This window comes from Oncorhynchus kisutch, linkage group LG23, assembly GCF_002021735.2.
Source record: "Oncorhynchus kisutch isolate 150728-3 linkage group LG23, Okis_V2, whole genome shotgun sequence".
Lineage (NCBI taxonomy): Eukaryota > Metazoa > Chordata > Actinopteri > Salmoniformes > Salmonidae > Oncorhynchus > Oncorhynchus kisutch.
Window position 1 is genome coordinate 29,016,180 of NC_034196.2, and position 14,320 is coordinate 29,030,499.

Genomic DNA, 14,320 nt, shown 5'->3' on the forward strand with positions numbered 1-14,320 from the left:
TTGACGAACTTATCAAGACTGTTTCAAGGACAGCTTCTTTCCATCTATGTAACATTGCAAAAATCAGAAACTTTCTGTCCAAAAATGTTGCAGAAAAATGTATCCACGCTTTTGTTACTTCTAGGTTAGACTACTGCAATGCTCTACTTTCCAGCTACCCGGATAAAGCTCTAAATAAACTTCAGTTAGTGCTAAATACGGCTGCTAGAATCCTGACTAGAACCAACAAATTTGATCATTTTACTCCAGTGCTAGCCTCCCTACACTGGCTTCCTGTCAAGGCAAGGGCTGATTTCAAGATTTTACTGCTAACCTACAAAGCATTACATGGGCTTGCTCCTACCTATCTCTCTTTGGTCCTGCCGTACGTACCTACACGTACGCTACAGTCACAAGACGCAAGCCTCCTAATTGTCCCTAGAATTTCTAAGCAAACAGCTGGAGGCAGAACTTTCTCCTATAGAGCTCCATTTATATGGAATGGTCTGCCTACCCATGTGAGAGACGCAAACTCGTTCTCAACCTTTAAGTCTTTACTGAAGACACATCTCTTCAGTGGGTCATATGATTGAGTGTAGTCTGGCCCAGGAGTTTGAAGGTGAACGGAAAGGCTCTGGAGCAACGAACCGCCCTTGCTGTCTCTGCCTGGCCGGTTCCCCTCTTTCCACTGAGATTCTCTGCCTCTTACCCTATTACAGGGGCTGAGTCACTGGCTTACTGGTGCTCTTTCATGCCGTCCCTAGGAGGGGTGCGTCACTTGAGTGGGTTGAGTCACTGATGTGATCTTCCTGTCTGGGTTGGCGCCCCCCTTGGGTTGTGCCGTGGCGGAGATCTTTGTGGGCTATACTCGGCCTTGTCTCAGGATGGTAAGTTGGTGGTTGAAGATATCCCTCTAGTGGTGTGGGGACTGTGCTTTGGCAAAGTGGGTGGGGTTATATCCTTCCTGTTTGGCCCTGTCCGGGGGTATCATCGGATGGGGCCACAGTGTCTCCTGACCCCTCCTGACTCAGCCTCCAGTATTTATGCTGCAGTAGTTTATGTGTCGGGGGGCTAGGGTCAGTTTGTTATATCTGGAGTTCTTCTCCTGTCTTATCCGGTGTCCTGTGTGAATTTAAGTATGCTCTCTCTTTCTTTCTTTCTCTCTTTCGGAGGACCTGAGCCCTAGGACCATGCCTCAGGACTACCTGGCATGATGACTCCTTGCTGTCCCCAGTCCACCTGGCCATGCTGCTGCTCCAGTTTCAACTGTTCTGGCTGTGGCTATGGAATCCTGACCTGTTCACCGGACGTGCTACCTGTCCCAGACCTGCTGTTTTCAACTCTCTAGAGACAGCAGGAGTGGTAGGGATACTTTTAATGATCGGCTATGAAAAGCCAACTGACATTTACCCCTGAGCTTGCTGCACCCTCGACAACTACTGTGATTATTATTATTTGACCATGCTGGTCATTTATGAACATTTGAACATCTTGGCCATGTTCTGTTATAATCTCCACCCGGCACAGCCAGAAGAGGACTGGCCACCCCTCATAGCCTGGTTCCTCTCTAGGTTCCTCTCTAGGTCTTGGATGGCAGGGAGCTCAGCCCCAGTGTTGTACTGGGCTGTCCAAACAACCATCTGTAGTGCTATCGAGGGTGGTGCTATTGGCAAACCAAGCAGTGATGCAGCCAATCAATATGCTCTCAATGGTAGAACCTTTTCAGGATTTAAGGACCCATGCCAAAGCACTGTCGCGCCTTCTTCACGACTGAGCATGTGTTTGGACCATTTTAGGTCTTTAGTTATTTGGACACCGAGGAACTTGAAGCTGTCCATCTGCTCCACTGCCGCCCCGTCAATGTGGATCAAATCAAATCAAATCAAATTTATTTATATAGCCCTTCGTACATCAGCTGATATCTCAAAGTGCTGTACAGAAACCCAGCCTAAAACCCCAAACAGCAAGCAATGCAGGTGTAGAAGCACGGTGGATGGGGGCGTGGTCGCCCTCCCCAATTCCTGTAGTCCACGATCACCTCCTTGGTCTTGCTGACATTGAGGGAGAGGTTGTTGCTCTGGCACCTCACTGCCAGGTAACTGACCTCCTCCCTGTAGGCTGACTCATCATCGCCGGTGATCAGGCCTACCCCCGTCTTGTTGACAGCGAACTTGATAATGCTGTTGGAGTCTTTTGTGGCCACACAGTCGTGGGTGAACAGGAAGTACAGGAGGGGACTAAGCACACACCCCTGTGGGGCCCCAGTGTTAAGGGACAGCCTGGTGGAGGGGATGTTTCCTACCCCCACCACCTGGGGTCACCACCTGTGGTCACCATCTGGGGTCACCACCTGGGGTCGGCCTGTCAGGAAGTCCAGGAATCAACTTTTTAAAGAATTTGTATGATCTTTTCTTGTATGCCAGTTAAAAGGTTGTTATTTTTTCCTGAAAAACATGATGTTAGGTTGTTTACATGTTAAAGGATAAATGCTGCAGGATAAAAGATTTCACACAAACTTTAGACTACAAGGTTTTTTAATACTATTTATTAACATGCATTTGTAAATCTTTACAATCCAAAGTAAATACACTCTGATATTAGTATCTCACTTTATCCAACAGTCATTTATACACATATATTCATAAAGGTGAATGCACTGAAAACAAAATACCTAATAAATGCAATAAACAATACATCAGTCATTTTTAAACCATTATTATCACAACGCTCACGTTTCTATTTTTCTATATTTTTTTCTTCATTTTTTATAATTGTACAGATACATTTGCAATCAAGTAATTCATATAATTTTAGTTGTTTATTTTTTGTTGATGTACTAAATTGTTGTAATGGGCAGGGGCACTGAATATTATGAAGTTATACTGAAGTTATACTTTGTCTGTCTTCTTATAATAACTGATAGGTACCTTGGGTTAAAAGGCAATTCTTATTCATATAAACTGGAGAGAAACTGTAGTCTTGTATAGTTTTGAGGATTTCGCAACTGGTTATATGTGTATGTGTGTCTATCTGCTGTCAACCTACAGCAAGGTTTCGCTGCCTACATCATAGGGATGAGAGTGTGGGTTTTTGTATTGGTACTGGTCTCGTTGAGTCTTAGAGGTCAGGTAGCGGCCATTCAGAGGGCAGGGGTTAATGCTGGGGTAAAGGTCATGACCCAGTGGGTAGAGGTCAGACTCCTTGTATTCAGACTCCACCTGGATGTCAAACTGGGAAACAGGAGGGCGTGATGATGATCCGGGGGTAAGGCTCACCTGGGAGTGGGCAGGTGAGGGGGGGCAGATCTTCAGGTGCAGAGTAATTCTGAGGGAGGAACAGTCAGGTGGAACAGCCCAGGTTACACACACACATGCACAGGCAATCAGTCTCGTGAGAACAAACAAACATAGTTTCACACTTCTCAACCATACTCCCTGAACAGCAATGCAGACAAGAATGTGTTAACTGACACGAGCAAGAGCACACATTACTACACATGCACGAACACGTGCGTGCACACAGACACACACACAGAGCGGGAGAAGAACGTTATGGGGTAGTTCGAAAAATTTGGAGGAGGGTGTGAGTTTGAACGGTGACAAAAAGTAAACGGATTGGGTTGGGGGGTGAGGTGAGGTGAAGGGGGGTGAGGTGAGGTGAAGGGGGGTGAGGTGAGGTGAAGGGGGGTGAGGTGAGGTGAAGGGGGGTGAGGTGAGGTGAAGGGGGGTGAGGTGAGGTGAAGGGGGGTGAGGTGAGGTGAAGGGGGGTGAGGTGAGGTGAAGGGGGGTGAGATGAGGTGAAGGGGGGTGAGGTGAGGTGAAGGGGGGTGAGGTGAGGTGAAGGGGGGTGAGGTGAGGTGAAGGGCGAGGTGAGGTGAAACGGGGTGAGGTGAGGTGAAACGGGGTGAGGTGAAGGGGGGTGAGGTGAGGTGAAGGGGGGTGAGGTGAGGTGAAGGGCGAGGTGAGGTGAAACGGGGTGAGGTGAGGTGAAACGGGGTGAGGTGAAGGGGGGGTGAGGTGAGGTGAAGGGGGATGATGTGAAACGGGTGAGGTGAGGTGAAACGGGGTGAGGTGAAACGGGGTGAGGTGAAACGGGGTGAGGTGAAACGGGGTGAGGTGAAACGGGGTGAGGTGAAACGGGGTGAGATGAGGTGAAGTGAGATGAGGTGAGGTGAAGGGGGATGAGGTGAGGTGAAGGGGGGGTAAGGTGAGGTGAAGGAGGGGTAAGGTGAGGTGAAGTGGGGGTAAGGTGAGGTGAAGGGGGGGTGAGGTGAGGTGAGGTAAAGTGAAGGGGGATGAGGTGAGGTAAAGTGTAGGGGGATGAGGTGAGGTAAAGTGAAGGGGGATGAGGTGACGTGAAACGGGATGAGGTGAGGTGAAACGGGATGAGGTGAGGTGAAACGGGATGAGGTGAGGTGAAACGGGGTGAGGTGAAACGGGGTGAGGTGAGATGAGGTGAAGGGGGATGAGGTGAGGTGAAGTGGGGGTAAGGTGAGGTGAAGTGGGGGTAAGGTGAGGTGAAGGGGGGGTGAGGTGAGGTGAAGGGGGATGAGGTGAGGTGAAGGGGGATGAGGTGAGGTGAAGGGGGATGAGGTGAGGTGAAGGGGGATGAGGTGAGGTGAAGGGGGATGAGGTGAGGTGAAGGGGGATGAGGTGAGGTGAAGGGGGATGAGGTGAGGTGAAGGGGGATGAGGTGAGGTGAAGGGGGGTGGGGTGAGGTGAGGTGAAGGGGGGTGGGGTGAGGTGAGGTGAAGGGGGGTGGGGTGAGGTGAGGTGAAGGGGGATGAGGTGAGGTGAAGGGGGATGAGGTGAGGTGAAGGGGGATGAGGTGAGGTGAAGGGGGGTGGGGTGAGGTGAGGTGAGGTGAAGGGGGGTGGGGTGGGGTGAGGTGAAGGGGGGTGGGGTGAGGTGAGGTGAAGGGGGGTGGGGTGAGGTGAGGTGAAGGGGGGTGAGGTGAGACAGACTAGACTTACTGTACTGCAGCAGGTTCATGACCTATATGTACCGGTAATCAAATACCTATTTCCGTATTTCTCAGACAAACATTGATTGTCCCAGACAAACACATGGGTCCAGAATTCACTTGTCTTGAGAGAGGAGTGGCTGACAAAACCAGCTGGGATTGACAAGGGAGAGGATGACTGTCCCATTGTAGATCAGAGAAGTCTTATAATTCCAAAATATAAAATATGTAAATGATCAGGTCTGAATAGTGTCTCCAATGAACTCCTGACAACCACCACCCCTCAGATGTCAGACTAACATTGTATTATAATATTGTATTACTGCCTACCGAGTGGCACAGTGGTCTAAGAACGTATGACTCGACCTTCGCCTCTACCAAGCCCGTTGGGGAGTTGCAGCGATGAGACAAGATCGTAATTGGATATCACGAAATTGAGGAGAAAAAGGGGGTGAAATACATTTTTTTTTTCAATAATAATAATATTGTATTATAACATTACAACTCTTCCTTCGCCAACTGTGCCTTCAGAGGAGTCTTTACATTAGTACAACAGAGGTTGCTGCCACAAACCACACAGCACACAGTGAATAAATAACACATGGAAGACATCATCAAAACAAACAAACACACAACAACTACTTCTGCCTTGCTTTCAGGTGCATCGGCTGTGGTATTTGAACAACTGTCAGTCTGCCCTCACAAACACATCTACAGTAGGGCCAAAGTATAGCAGAGAAAAACATTACACACACAACATCCAGTGGTTTGAGTAGGTGCTGGAGCTCAGAGAATATTTTGAACGAAGAGAAGACTCAGTCCACACACTGCGATTTATGCTCCAACAGCTTCGGACAGTAGACTTAAGGTTCAGAATGGCATATGATCCATGTGTCTGGGTATGTCTACCAGACACTACAGTGATTTATACAATGTTTAAGAGTAGAGGTGTTGCATAACACACTTATAATACAATAACTACTATCCAACTGAATCTAATGTATGTTTACATGTTAAATATCACATCAAATCTACAGTTTATGGAATATTTGTATATATTTATATGAAATTCAATGTGCATAAAGTGTTTAGGTGACAACAGTGCTAAAGAATGCTAATAGTGAATGGAACTTTGCTAAATGGTTCCTAGCATGTGTCGGTAATTGTACAGAAGTGAAAGGGAAAGGGGGATACCTAGTCAGTTGTACAACTGAATGCCTTCAAGTGAAATGTATCAGCATAGTGTGCGTGTGCGTGTGCGTGTGCGTGTGTCAGTAGTCGTAGTTGTGGTCCTGCTGGCCATGTACTCCTCAGTCGGTGTGTGTGATGGCAGGTTGTATCAGGTCACTGTAGGGGACGTGCAGTTTGAGCACACAGTACCTGCGGTCCAGCTCAATGTTATCAGGATTCACACTAGAGTAAACGTTCTTCTCCTGTACACACAGACACGTACACAAGCAAACACACGCACATATGCATACACACACATGCACACACGCACATGCGCACACACACACAGAGATAGGAGAGGTTGAATGGCAGAGTGAAGAATCAGGTGAGGTAGGAGAGAAGGAAGACAAAAATAATAAAACCATCAGTGTCTCACAACATCATAACATAAATCTAGCTGCTCCATCTGTCGCACAACAATGACATCACAGTAATACAAACAACAGTTCTCACTCCTTTGGTCAATCTCAAAAGAGAGGTTTACTCCCAGTCAGAGACGGGGGGCTGGGTGGGTGGGGTTACAGAGGGGTCAGGGTCTTAGGCAGGTCTATGGTGTCCATGAGTATCTTCACTGGAGGAGGGAGGGGAGTCTTGGGCTGAGTGACAGAGGGGGGAACCAATCAGCGTGCAGGAGGAACCATCAGGGGAGTGGCTCAACAGAGGCGTGAGGGATGATGCCCCAAATATACGCGGACATGAACGCACACGCTCACACAATCTGCATGCTTAAATCGAAGCAAAACGTCACAATCATCAAATCAAAGTTTATTCATTATATGCACAGGATACAGCGTAAACAGTAAATGGTGCAATTAAATGCTTAAATACTACACAGAGAGGATTGAACCATGCAGGTGAAAGTTGGAAGGAGAAAGACATCAAGACAGACAGACGTCCAGACAGACAGACGTCCAGACAGACAGACGTCGAGACAGACAGACAGACATCAAGACAGACAGACGTCCAGACAGACAGACGTCGAGACAGACAGACGTCCAGACGTCCAGACAGACAGACGTCCAGACAGACAGACGTCCAGACAGACAGACGTCCAGACAGACAGACGTCCAGACAGACAGACGTCCAGACAGACAGACGTCCAGACAGACAGACGTCCAGACAGACAGACGCCCAGACAGACAGACGCCCAGACAGACAGACGTCCAGACAGACAGACGTCCAGACGTCCAGACAGACAGACGTCCAGACAGACAGACGTCCAGACAGACAGACGTCGAGACAGACAGACAGACGTCGAGACAGACAGACAGATGTCGAGACAGACAGACAGACAGACGTCGAGACAGACAGACGTCGAGACAGACTATGAGACAGACAGTAGTAAGTGTTATACAGTGCCTTTTCAGCAACACTGTGGGACAGAGAAAGGAGAAACATATTAGTCAGAGATAACACACTCAACACAACAGATGGAGCCAGTCCTACACACCACAACACACTGTCAGCCTGATACTGTGTGTGTGTTTCTGCTAGTCCTCGTCTCTTACCTCCTCGTCGCTCTCCGTTTCTGCTGCTGCTTTGGTCTTTTTGTTGTCTTTCTTTTTCTTCCCCCCTTTCTCCTTCTTCTTGTCTTTCTCCGGCAGGATGTCATCCAGCCAGGCCAGGTCATGTTGAGAGAACATCAGGTCCATCATCTTACGCACCACCATCAGACCCAGGATCTACAAACAGAGGTTATCCCCATCAATCGACACACACACACACACACACACACACACACACACACACACACACACACACACACACACACACACACACACACACACACACACACACACACACACACACACAGCTCTCACCATGACAGGGAATATGATGGCAGCGACAGTAGACTTGAGGATCCAGAGGACAGCCAGACAGATGATCTGGACCAGGGTGAACAGGTGAACCCTCCTCAGAGGAACATGACGCAGGAAGGAGAAGTCTGGCTGGTGCTTGGCTGGCATCAGGTACAGCTTTATACGTTCCCAGAACTAGGAAGGAAAGAGGAGGAGGGTGAGTAAGCACATATACAAACACACACACACACACACACACACGTGAAATGTACCTGTATTCCAGCAAGTGAGGCCACTCCCATGTAAAGGAAGACACCGTAGAGAACAGGCATGGGGATGTACTGGGGGAATACAATATACCGGTTAACACAATCCTCCACAACACCACCCACTGCATGTGACGGTTAGGCCCATTCTCTCACTGACTCACCTGCAGGACAGGAGCCAGGAAGATGGAGACTCCATTTAGGACAAACACCAGAATACCCGTCAACCTCTGTTCCCTGTACCACACAGACACACACACATTTAGATTTGACATTTTAGTCATTTAGCAGATGCTTTTATCCAGAACGACTTACAGTTAGTGCATTCATCTTAAGATACACTATATATACAAAGTATGTGGATACCCCTTCAAATGAGTGGATTCAGCTATTTCAGCCACACCTGTTGCTGACAGGTATATACAATTGAGCATACAGACATGCAATCTCCATAGACAAACACTGGCAGTTTTAACCACTCCTATATAAATGGTAGATTATCAGACACGCAACAAGAAGGTCTGATTTCATAATTACTGAAACAGGACCCAAGTGGTATATATAAAGATCCAGTCCATTTAAAAAATTGGATACCTCTTACACTTCAGTGTTGTGATGCAAAAATCCTAGCAAAATGCTTGGCACATAGAATTAAAAAAGTATTGTCACATATTATTCATCCTAATCAGACAGGTTTTTTAAATGGATGATACATTGGAGATAATATAAGACAAGTACTGGAAACAATAGAACACTATGAAATATCGGGGACACCAGGCCTGGTTTTCATAGCTGATTTTGAAAAGGCTTTTGATAAAGTACGACTGGAGTTTATATATAAATGCCTAGAATATTTCAATTTTGGGGAATCTCTTATAAAATGGGTTAAGGTTATGTATAGTAACCCTAGGTGTAAAATAGTAAATAATGGCTACATTTCAGAAAGTTTTAAACTATCTAGAGGAGTAAAACAAGGTTGTCCACTATCGGCATATCTATTTATTATTGCCATCGAAATGTTAGCTGCAAAGATTAGATCAAACAATAATATTAAGGGATTAGAAATCCGTGGCCTAAAAACTAAGGTGTCATTGTACGCTGATGATTCATGTTTTCTTTTAAAACCACAATTAGAATCTCTCCACGGCCTCATAGAGGATCTAGATACTTTTGCTATCCTCTCTGGATTAAAACCAAATTATGATAAATGTACCATATTACGTATTGGATCACTAAAAAATGCACATTTTACATTACCATGTAGTTTACCAATTAAATGGTCTGATGGAGATGTGGACATACTCGGTATACAAATCCCAAAAGAAAGAAATTATCTCACTCCAATACATTTTTATAGAAAGTTAGCAAAAATAGATAAGATCTTGCTACCATGGAAAGGAAAATACCTGTCTATTTGTTGAAAATCACCCTGATTAACTCCTTAGTTATATCACAGTTGACCTATTTGCTTATGGTTTTGCCTACACCTAGTGACCTGCTTTTTAAATTACATGAACAAAAAAATATGTAATTTTATTTGGAACGGCAAACCAGATAAAATTAAAAGGGCCTATTTATATAAAGAATATGAATTCAGTGGGCAGAAATGATTAAATATTAAAGCATTAGACCTCTCACTAAAGGCATCAGTCATACAAAAGTTATACTTAAATCCAAACTGGTTCTCTAGTCAATTGGTACGAATGTCTCATCCTATATTCAGGAAGGGCCTTTTCCCCTTTATTCAGATTACACCTGCTCACTTTCGGTTGTTTTGAAAAGGAAATAATATCTTTATTTTTTAAACAAGCCTTACAAAGTTGGTTGCAATTTCAGTTTAATCCACCTGAAAGGACGGAACAAATAGTACAACAAATATTTTGGTTAAATTCAAATATACTAATTGATTAAAAATGTTTAAAAAAGGTATAATTTTAGTGAATGATATCATAAATAGGACTGGTGGAGTTATGTCACACATGCAACTAACACAGACATATGGAAATGTCTGCTCTACCCAAAATTACAACCAATTAATTGCAGCATTACCACAAAACTGGAAGAGGAACTTGTATGTCTGCCCTGTATTAAAGAACATAAATGGTTAAAGAAAAGTGTGATAAATAAAAACATATACCAATTTCATTTAAGGACCAAAAAGTTGGAAAATAGTTGGGAAGAGATTTTCGATGTACCCATTCCATGGCACATGGTTAATGAATTGATACGCAAAACAACGCCGGATTCAAAACTTGACATTTTTCAATTTAAATTACTATACAAAATTCTTGCAACTAATAGAATGTTATATATATGGGGGGATACAATCTTCCCAGCTCTGCAGATTCTGCTGTGAGGAGGCAGAGTCATTAGATCATTTATTTTGGTATTGTCCATATGTAGCTCGTTTTTGGTCACAGGTTAAGGAATGGCTGAAGAATTGCAACATTTGCCTGGAACTAACACTAAAGATAGCAATACTGGGTGATTTGAAAAGCCATGGTCAATCAATCAATAATTTAATAATTATTTTAGCAAAAATGTTTATTTTTAATTTACAATCTGTAGAAGCTATGAGAATAGGAAGGTTCAATTATTTTGTGAAGCATCACAGCACAGTTGAAAAATATATGGCAAGTAGAAATCCGAAATGGATGATGTTGAGAGACAGATGGGAGGGGTTGAATGGAGCTGAAGGGTGGGACTAATAACAGGATAAACAATGTAAAACATACGGGATCTGTAAAATGTATATAGATTCGGAACTTCTGTGAAATAGCACAGTTACAAATAGAAATCAAACTGGATGGACATCAGAAATAGAGGAAGGACTAAGAACAAACAAGAGAGAACTATTGTAAAGTAGACTGTGTCTGTAGAGTGTGTATAAGATGTATGGATTGAAGGTAGAAGCAGAAGTGTTTATTAGTTTACTCCAATTGGGGGATCGGCGGAAGGGTTTGCGGGAAATAATAATAAAGGTATATTCTTTATAAAAGTATGTATGTCGATATAGGTATGTGTATGTATATATGTATATATATATATATATGCATGTGTGTATGGATATATATATTTACCCCCAAAATATGGGGGATTTGAAATGATGCAGACAATTATATTGGAAGCAACATTCTTTCCGCAATATTAAGCTGATCCACCCTTAAAAAAAACAAAAAAAATATTGGCAGTAGAATGGCCCATCCTGAAGAGCTCAGTGACTTTCTACGTAGCACCGTCATAGGATGCTACTATTTCAGCAAGTCAGTTCGTCAAATTTCTTCCCTGCTAGAGCTGCCCCGGTCAACTGTAAGGGCTGTTATTTTGAAGTGGAAATGCCTAGGAGCAACAACGCCTCAACTGCGAAGTGGTAGGCCACACAAGGTCACAGAACGGGATCACCGAGTGCTGAAGCGTGTAGCACGTAAAACTCATCTGTCCTCGGTTGAAACACTCACTACCGAGTTCCAAACTGCCTCTGGAAGCAACATCAACAAAATAACTGTTCATCAGAAGCTTCATGAAATGGGTTTCCATGGCCGAGTAGCCGCACACAAGTCAATGATCACCATGCGCAATACCAAGCGTTGGCTGGAGTGGTGTAAAGCTCGCCACCATTGGACTCTGGAGCAGTGGAAACTATGTGTCACTATGCATTGGGGGAGGTTGCGTTCTCCTGGCATTTGCCAATCCCAGATCTGTCCGTCAGACTGCCAGATGGTGAAGCGTGATTCATCACTCCAGAGAACGCACTACTCCAGAATTCAATGTTGGCAGGCTTCACACCACTCCAGGCGACGCTTGGCATTGTGAAAGGATGTTTAGTTTTCCTCCATTTTTGCTCCGTTGCCCGCAGCCCTCTTCTGTAAGCTCAGAGCATGATGGGAGGGCCGAGCCGGCCGAGAGGAAAGAGGACAATGCGAGTCATAGGATGCTGTAAGGGTCAAAGCGGCAGAATCAGGAGACAGGAGGGAGAAGGATTTAGCAGAAGGGACAGATAATAGGATAGAAGAGAAGAGAGTAGTGTGAGAGAGAAAGCAAAGATTGCGATGGCGCATGACCATCTGGGCAGTGGTGGGAAAAGTATCCAATTGTGATACTTGAGTAAAATTAAAGTAAAAGTAAATATCGTTGCTAAAATATACTAAGTATCAAAAGTAAAAGTATAAATCATTCCAAATTCCTCTTTTATTAAGCAAACCAGATTACATAATTGTATTGTTTATTAAATGTATGAATAGTCAGGGTCACACCCCAACACTAAAACATATTTTACAAATGAAGCATGTGTTTAGTGAGTCCGCCAGATCAGATGCAGTAGGGATGACCAGGGATTTACTCTTGGACAATTTTCCTGTCCTGCTAAGCATTCAAAATGTAACGAGTACTTTTGGGGAAATGGGAAAATGTATGGAGTAAAAAGTACATTATTTTCTTTAAGAATGTAGTGGAGTAAAAGTTGTAAAAAATAAATAAATAATAAAGTAAAGTACAGATTCCCCCCAAAACGACTTAACTAGTACTTTAAAGTATTTTTACTTAAGTACTTTACACCACTGCAGACCAGCAATATTCTGATTAATTAGGAGTCTACCTCATCTGCATCTGGGTAGAGTCTGAGTGGCTAGGGTTGGAGGAGAGGGAGACAGAAAAGGAAACAAAGTAGTGATCAGAGACCTGGAGGGGGGTGGCAGTGAGATTAGTAGGCAAACAGCCTGACTTGTGAGTGGGAAAGAACTGGGAAAGAGTGAGGTAAAAAGAGGTAAGGAATGGGAAAGAAAGAGTTAGAAGGTTGAAGTCGCCAAGTACAAAGCACGGTGAGCCATCGTCAGGAAATTAGCTTATCAAGGTGTCAGGCTCATTGAGGAACTCTCTAAGGGCACCTGGTGAGCAATACATGACAACAATGTTAAGCTCCCCCACACACACTCACTCACACCCCTAACCCCTCCCCCAACCTCTCCTTACCTGACTCCCAGGAACTGGGGCTGCTCTCCTGGGGCGCTGGACTCACTCTCCATCTTCAGAGAGTCGATGTGGGCGATGGAGATGACAGTGGCAGCCACGTACCAGGGCAGGCCCAGGAAGGAACACACTGCCATCAGAATACCCACCCAGAACAGGTCCAGATGGTACCCACAACCTTTCTGTTGGAGGGGGAGAGAAAAGGTGGGGTGAGGTAACGTTCAAGAGTTTTTATCTGCAGTTTGTTTTCTGTTTTGCTGTTGTGTTTATGGGTATAGAATGGTTGTTGAATGGTTCCATTTAGATTGACATTATGTTAATATTTCTTTTAGAAGACTCATAACGCGTAAGTAAGTATGTTTCTGTGTTCTGTTGTGTTATAATTTCGGTCGTACTGTACCTTGAGTTTGTTCTCTTTGCGGTTGACGATGACAGCGCTGATCTGTTGGTCCATGAAGATGAGGATGGTGACCAGGAGAGCAGGAACGGCGCTGGCCACGTACACCCACCACGGGTTCTTACCAAACGGCATCACCAACCAGCCACGGTCTGGACGCGTCGGCTACACACGCACACACACACACACACACACACACACACACACACACACACACACACACACACACACACACACACACACACACACACACACACACACACACACATACATACATACATACATACATACACACACACACACATACACACACACACACACAGTGGTCCACATATTTATTTAACCTTTATTCACCCTGCAAGCTCATCACGAAAGTCAGGACCCTGGGACTGAACAATGCCTATGCAACTGTGTCCTGGACTTCCTGATGGGCCACCCCCAACACATCCACCACAATGACCATCCACACGGGGGTCCCACACGGGGGTCCCTCCTTAGTCCGCTCCTGTACTCCCTGTTCACCCTCGATGCCACGTCCTGACTTTAGTTCCTTTTTTATGTCTCTATTTTGGTTTGGTCAGGGCGTGAGTTGGGGTGGGCATTCTATGTTTTTCATTCTGTTTTGTTCTGTGTGTTGTATTTCTATGTGTTTGGCCTGGTATGGTTCCCAATCAGAGGCAGCTGTCAATTGTTGTCTCTGATTGAGATCCATACTTAGGTAG

The 14,320-nt window shown here is 44.9% G+C and overlaps 1 protein-coding gene across 2 annotated transcripts in view; it reads right to left on the reverse strand.

Annotated features, from left to right (window-relative positions):
• Positions 1-4,884: 4,884 nt before the first annotated feature.
• Positions 4,885-14,320, reverse strand: part of slc4a5b (solute carrier family 4 member 5b) — a 46,503-nt gene continuing 37,067 nt past the window's right edge. The window contains exons 20-26 of one of the 2 annotated variants that reach the window (XM_031802977.1): positions 13,602-13,763; positions 13,205-13,383; positions 8,401-8,473; positions 8,243-8,311; positions 7,992-8,165; positions 7,680-7,853; positions 4,885-6,374 (exon numbers count right to left, since the gene is read on the reverse strand). In XM_031802977.1, the coding sequence (XP_031658837.1) occupies positions 6,252-6,374; positions 7,680-7,853; positions 7,992-8,165; positions 8,243-8,311; positions 8,401-8,473; positions 13,205-13,383; positions 13,602-13,763 (954 nt within the window). In that variant the 3' untranslated portion in view covers positions 4,885-6,251. Of the gene's footprint in view, positions 6,375-7,426; positions 7,544-7,679; positions 7,854-7,991; positions 8,166-8,242; positions 8,312-8,400; positions 8,474-13,204; positions 13,384-13,601; positions 13,764-14,320 lie in introns of those variants that run through there. The other variant, XM_031802978.1, reaches the window with a different exon arrangement.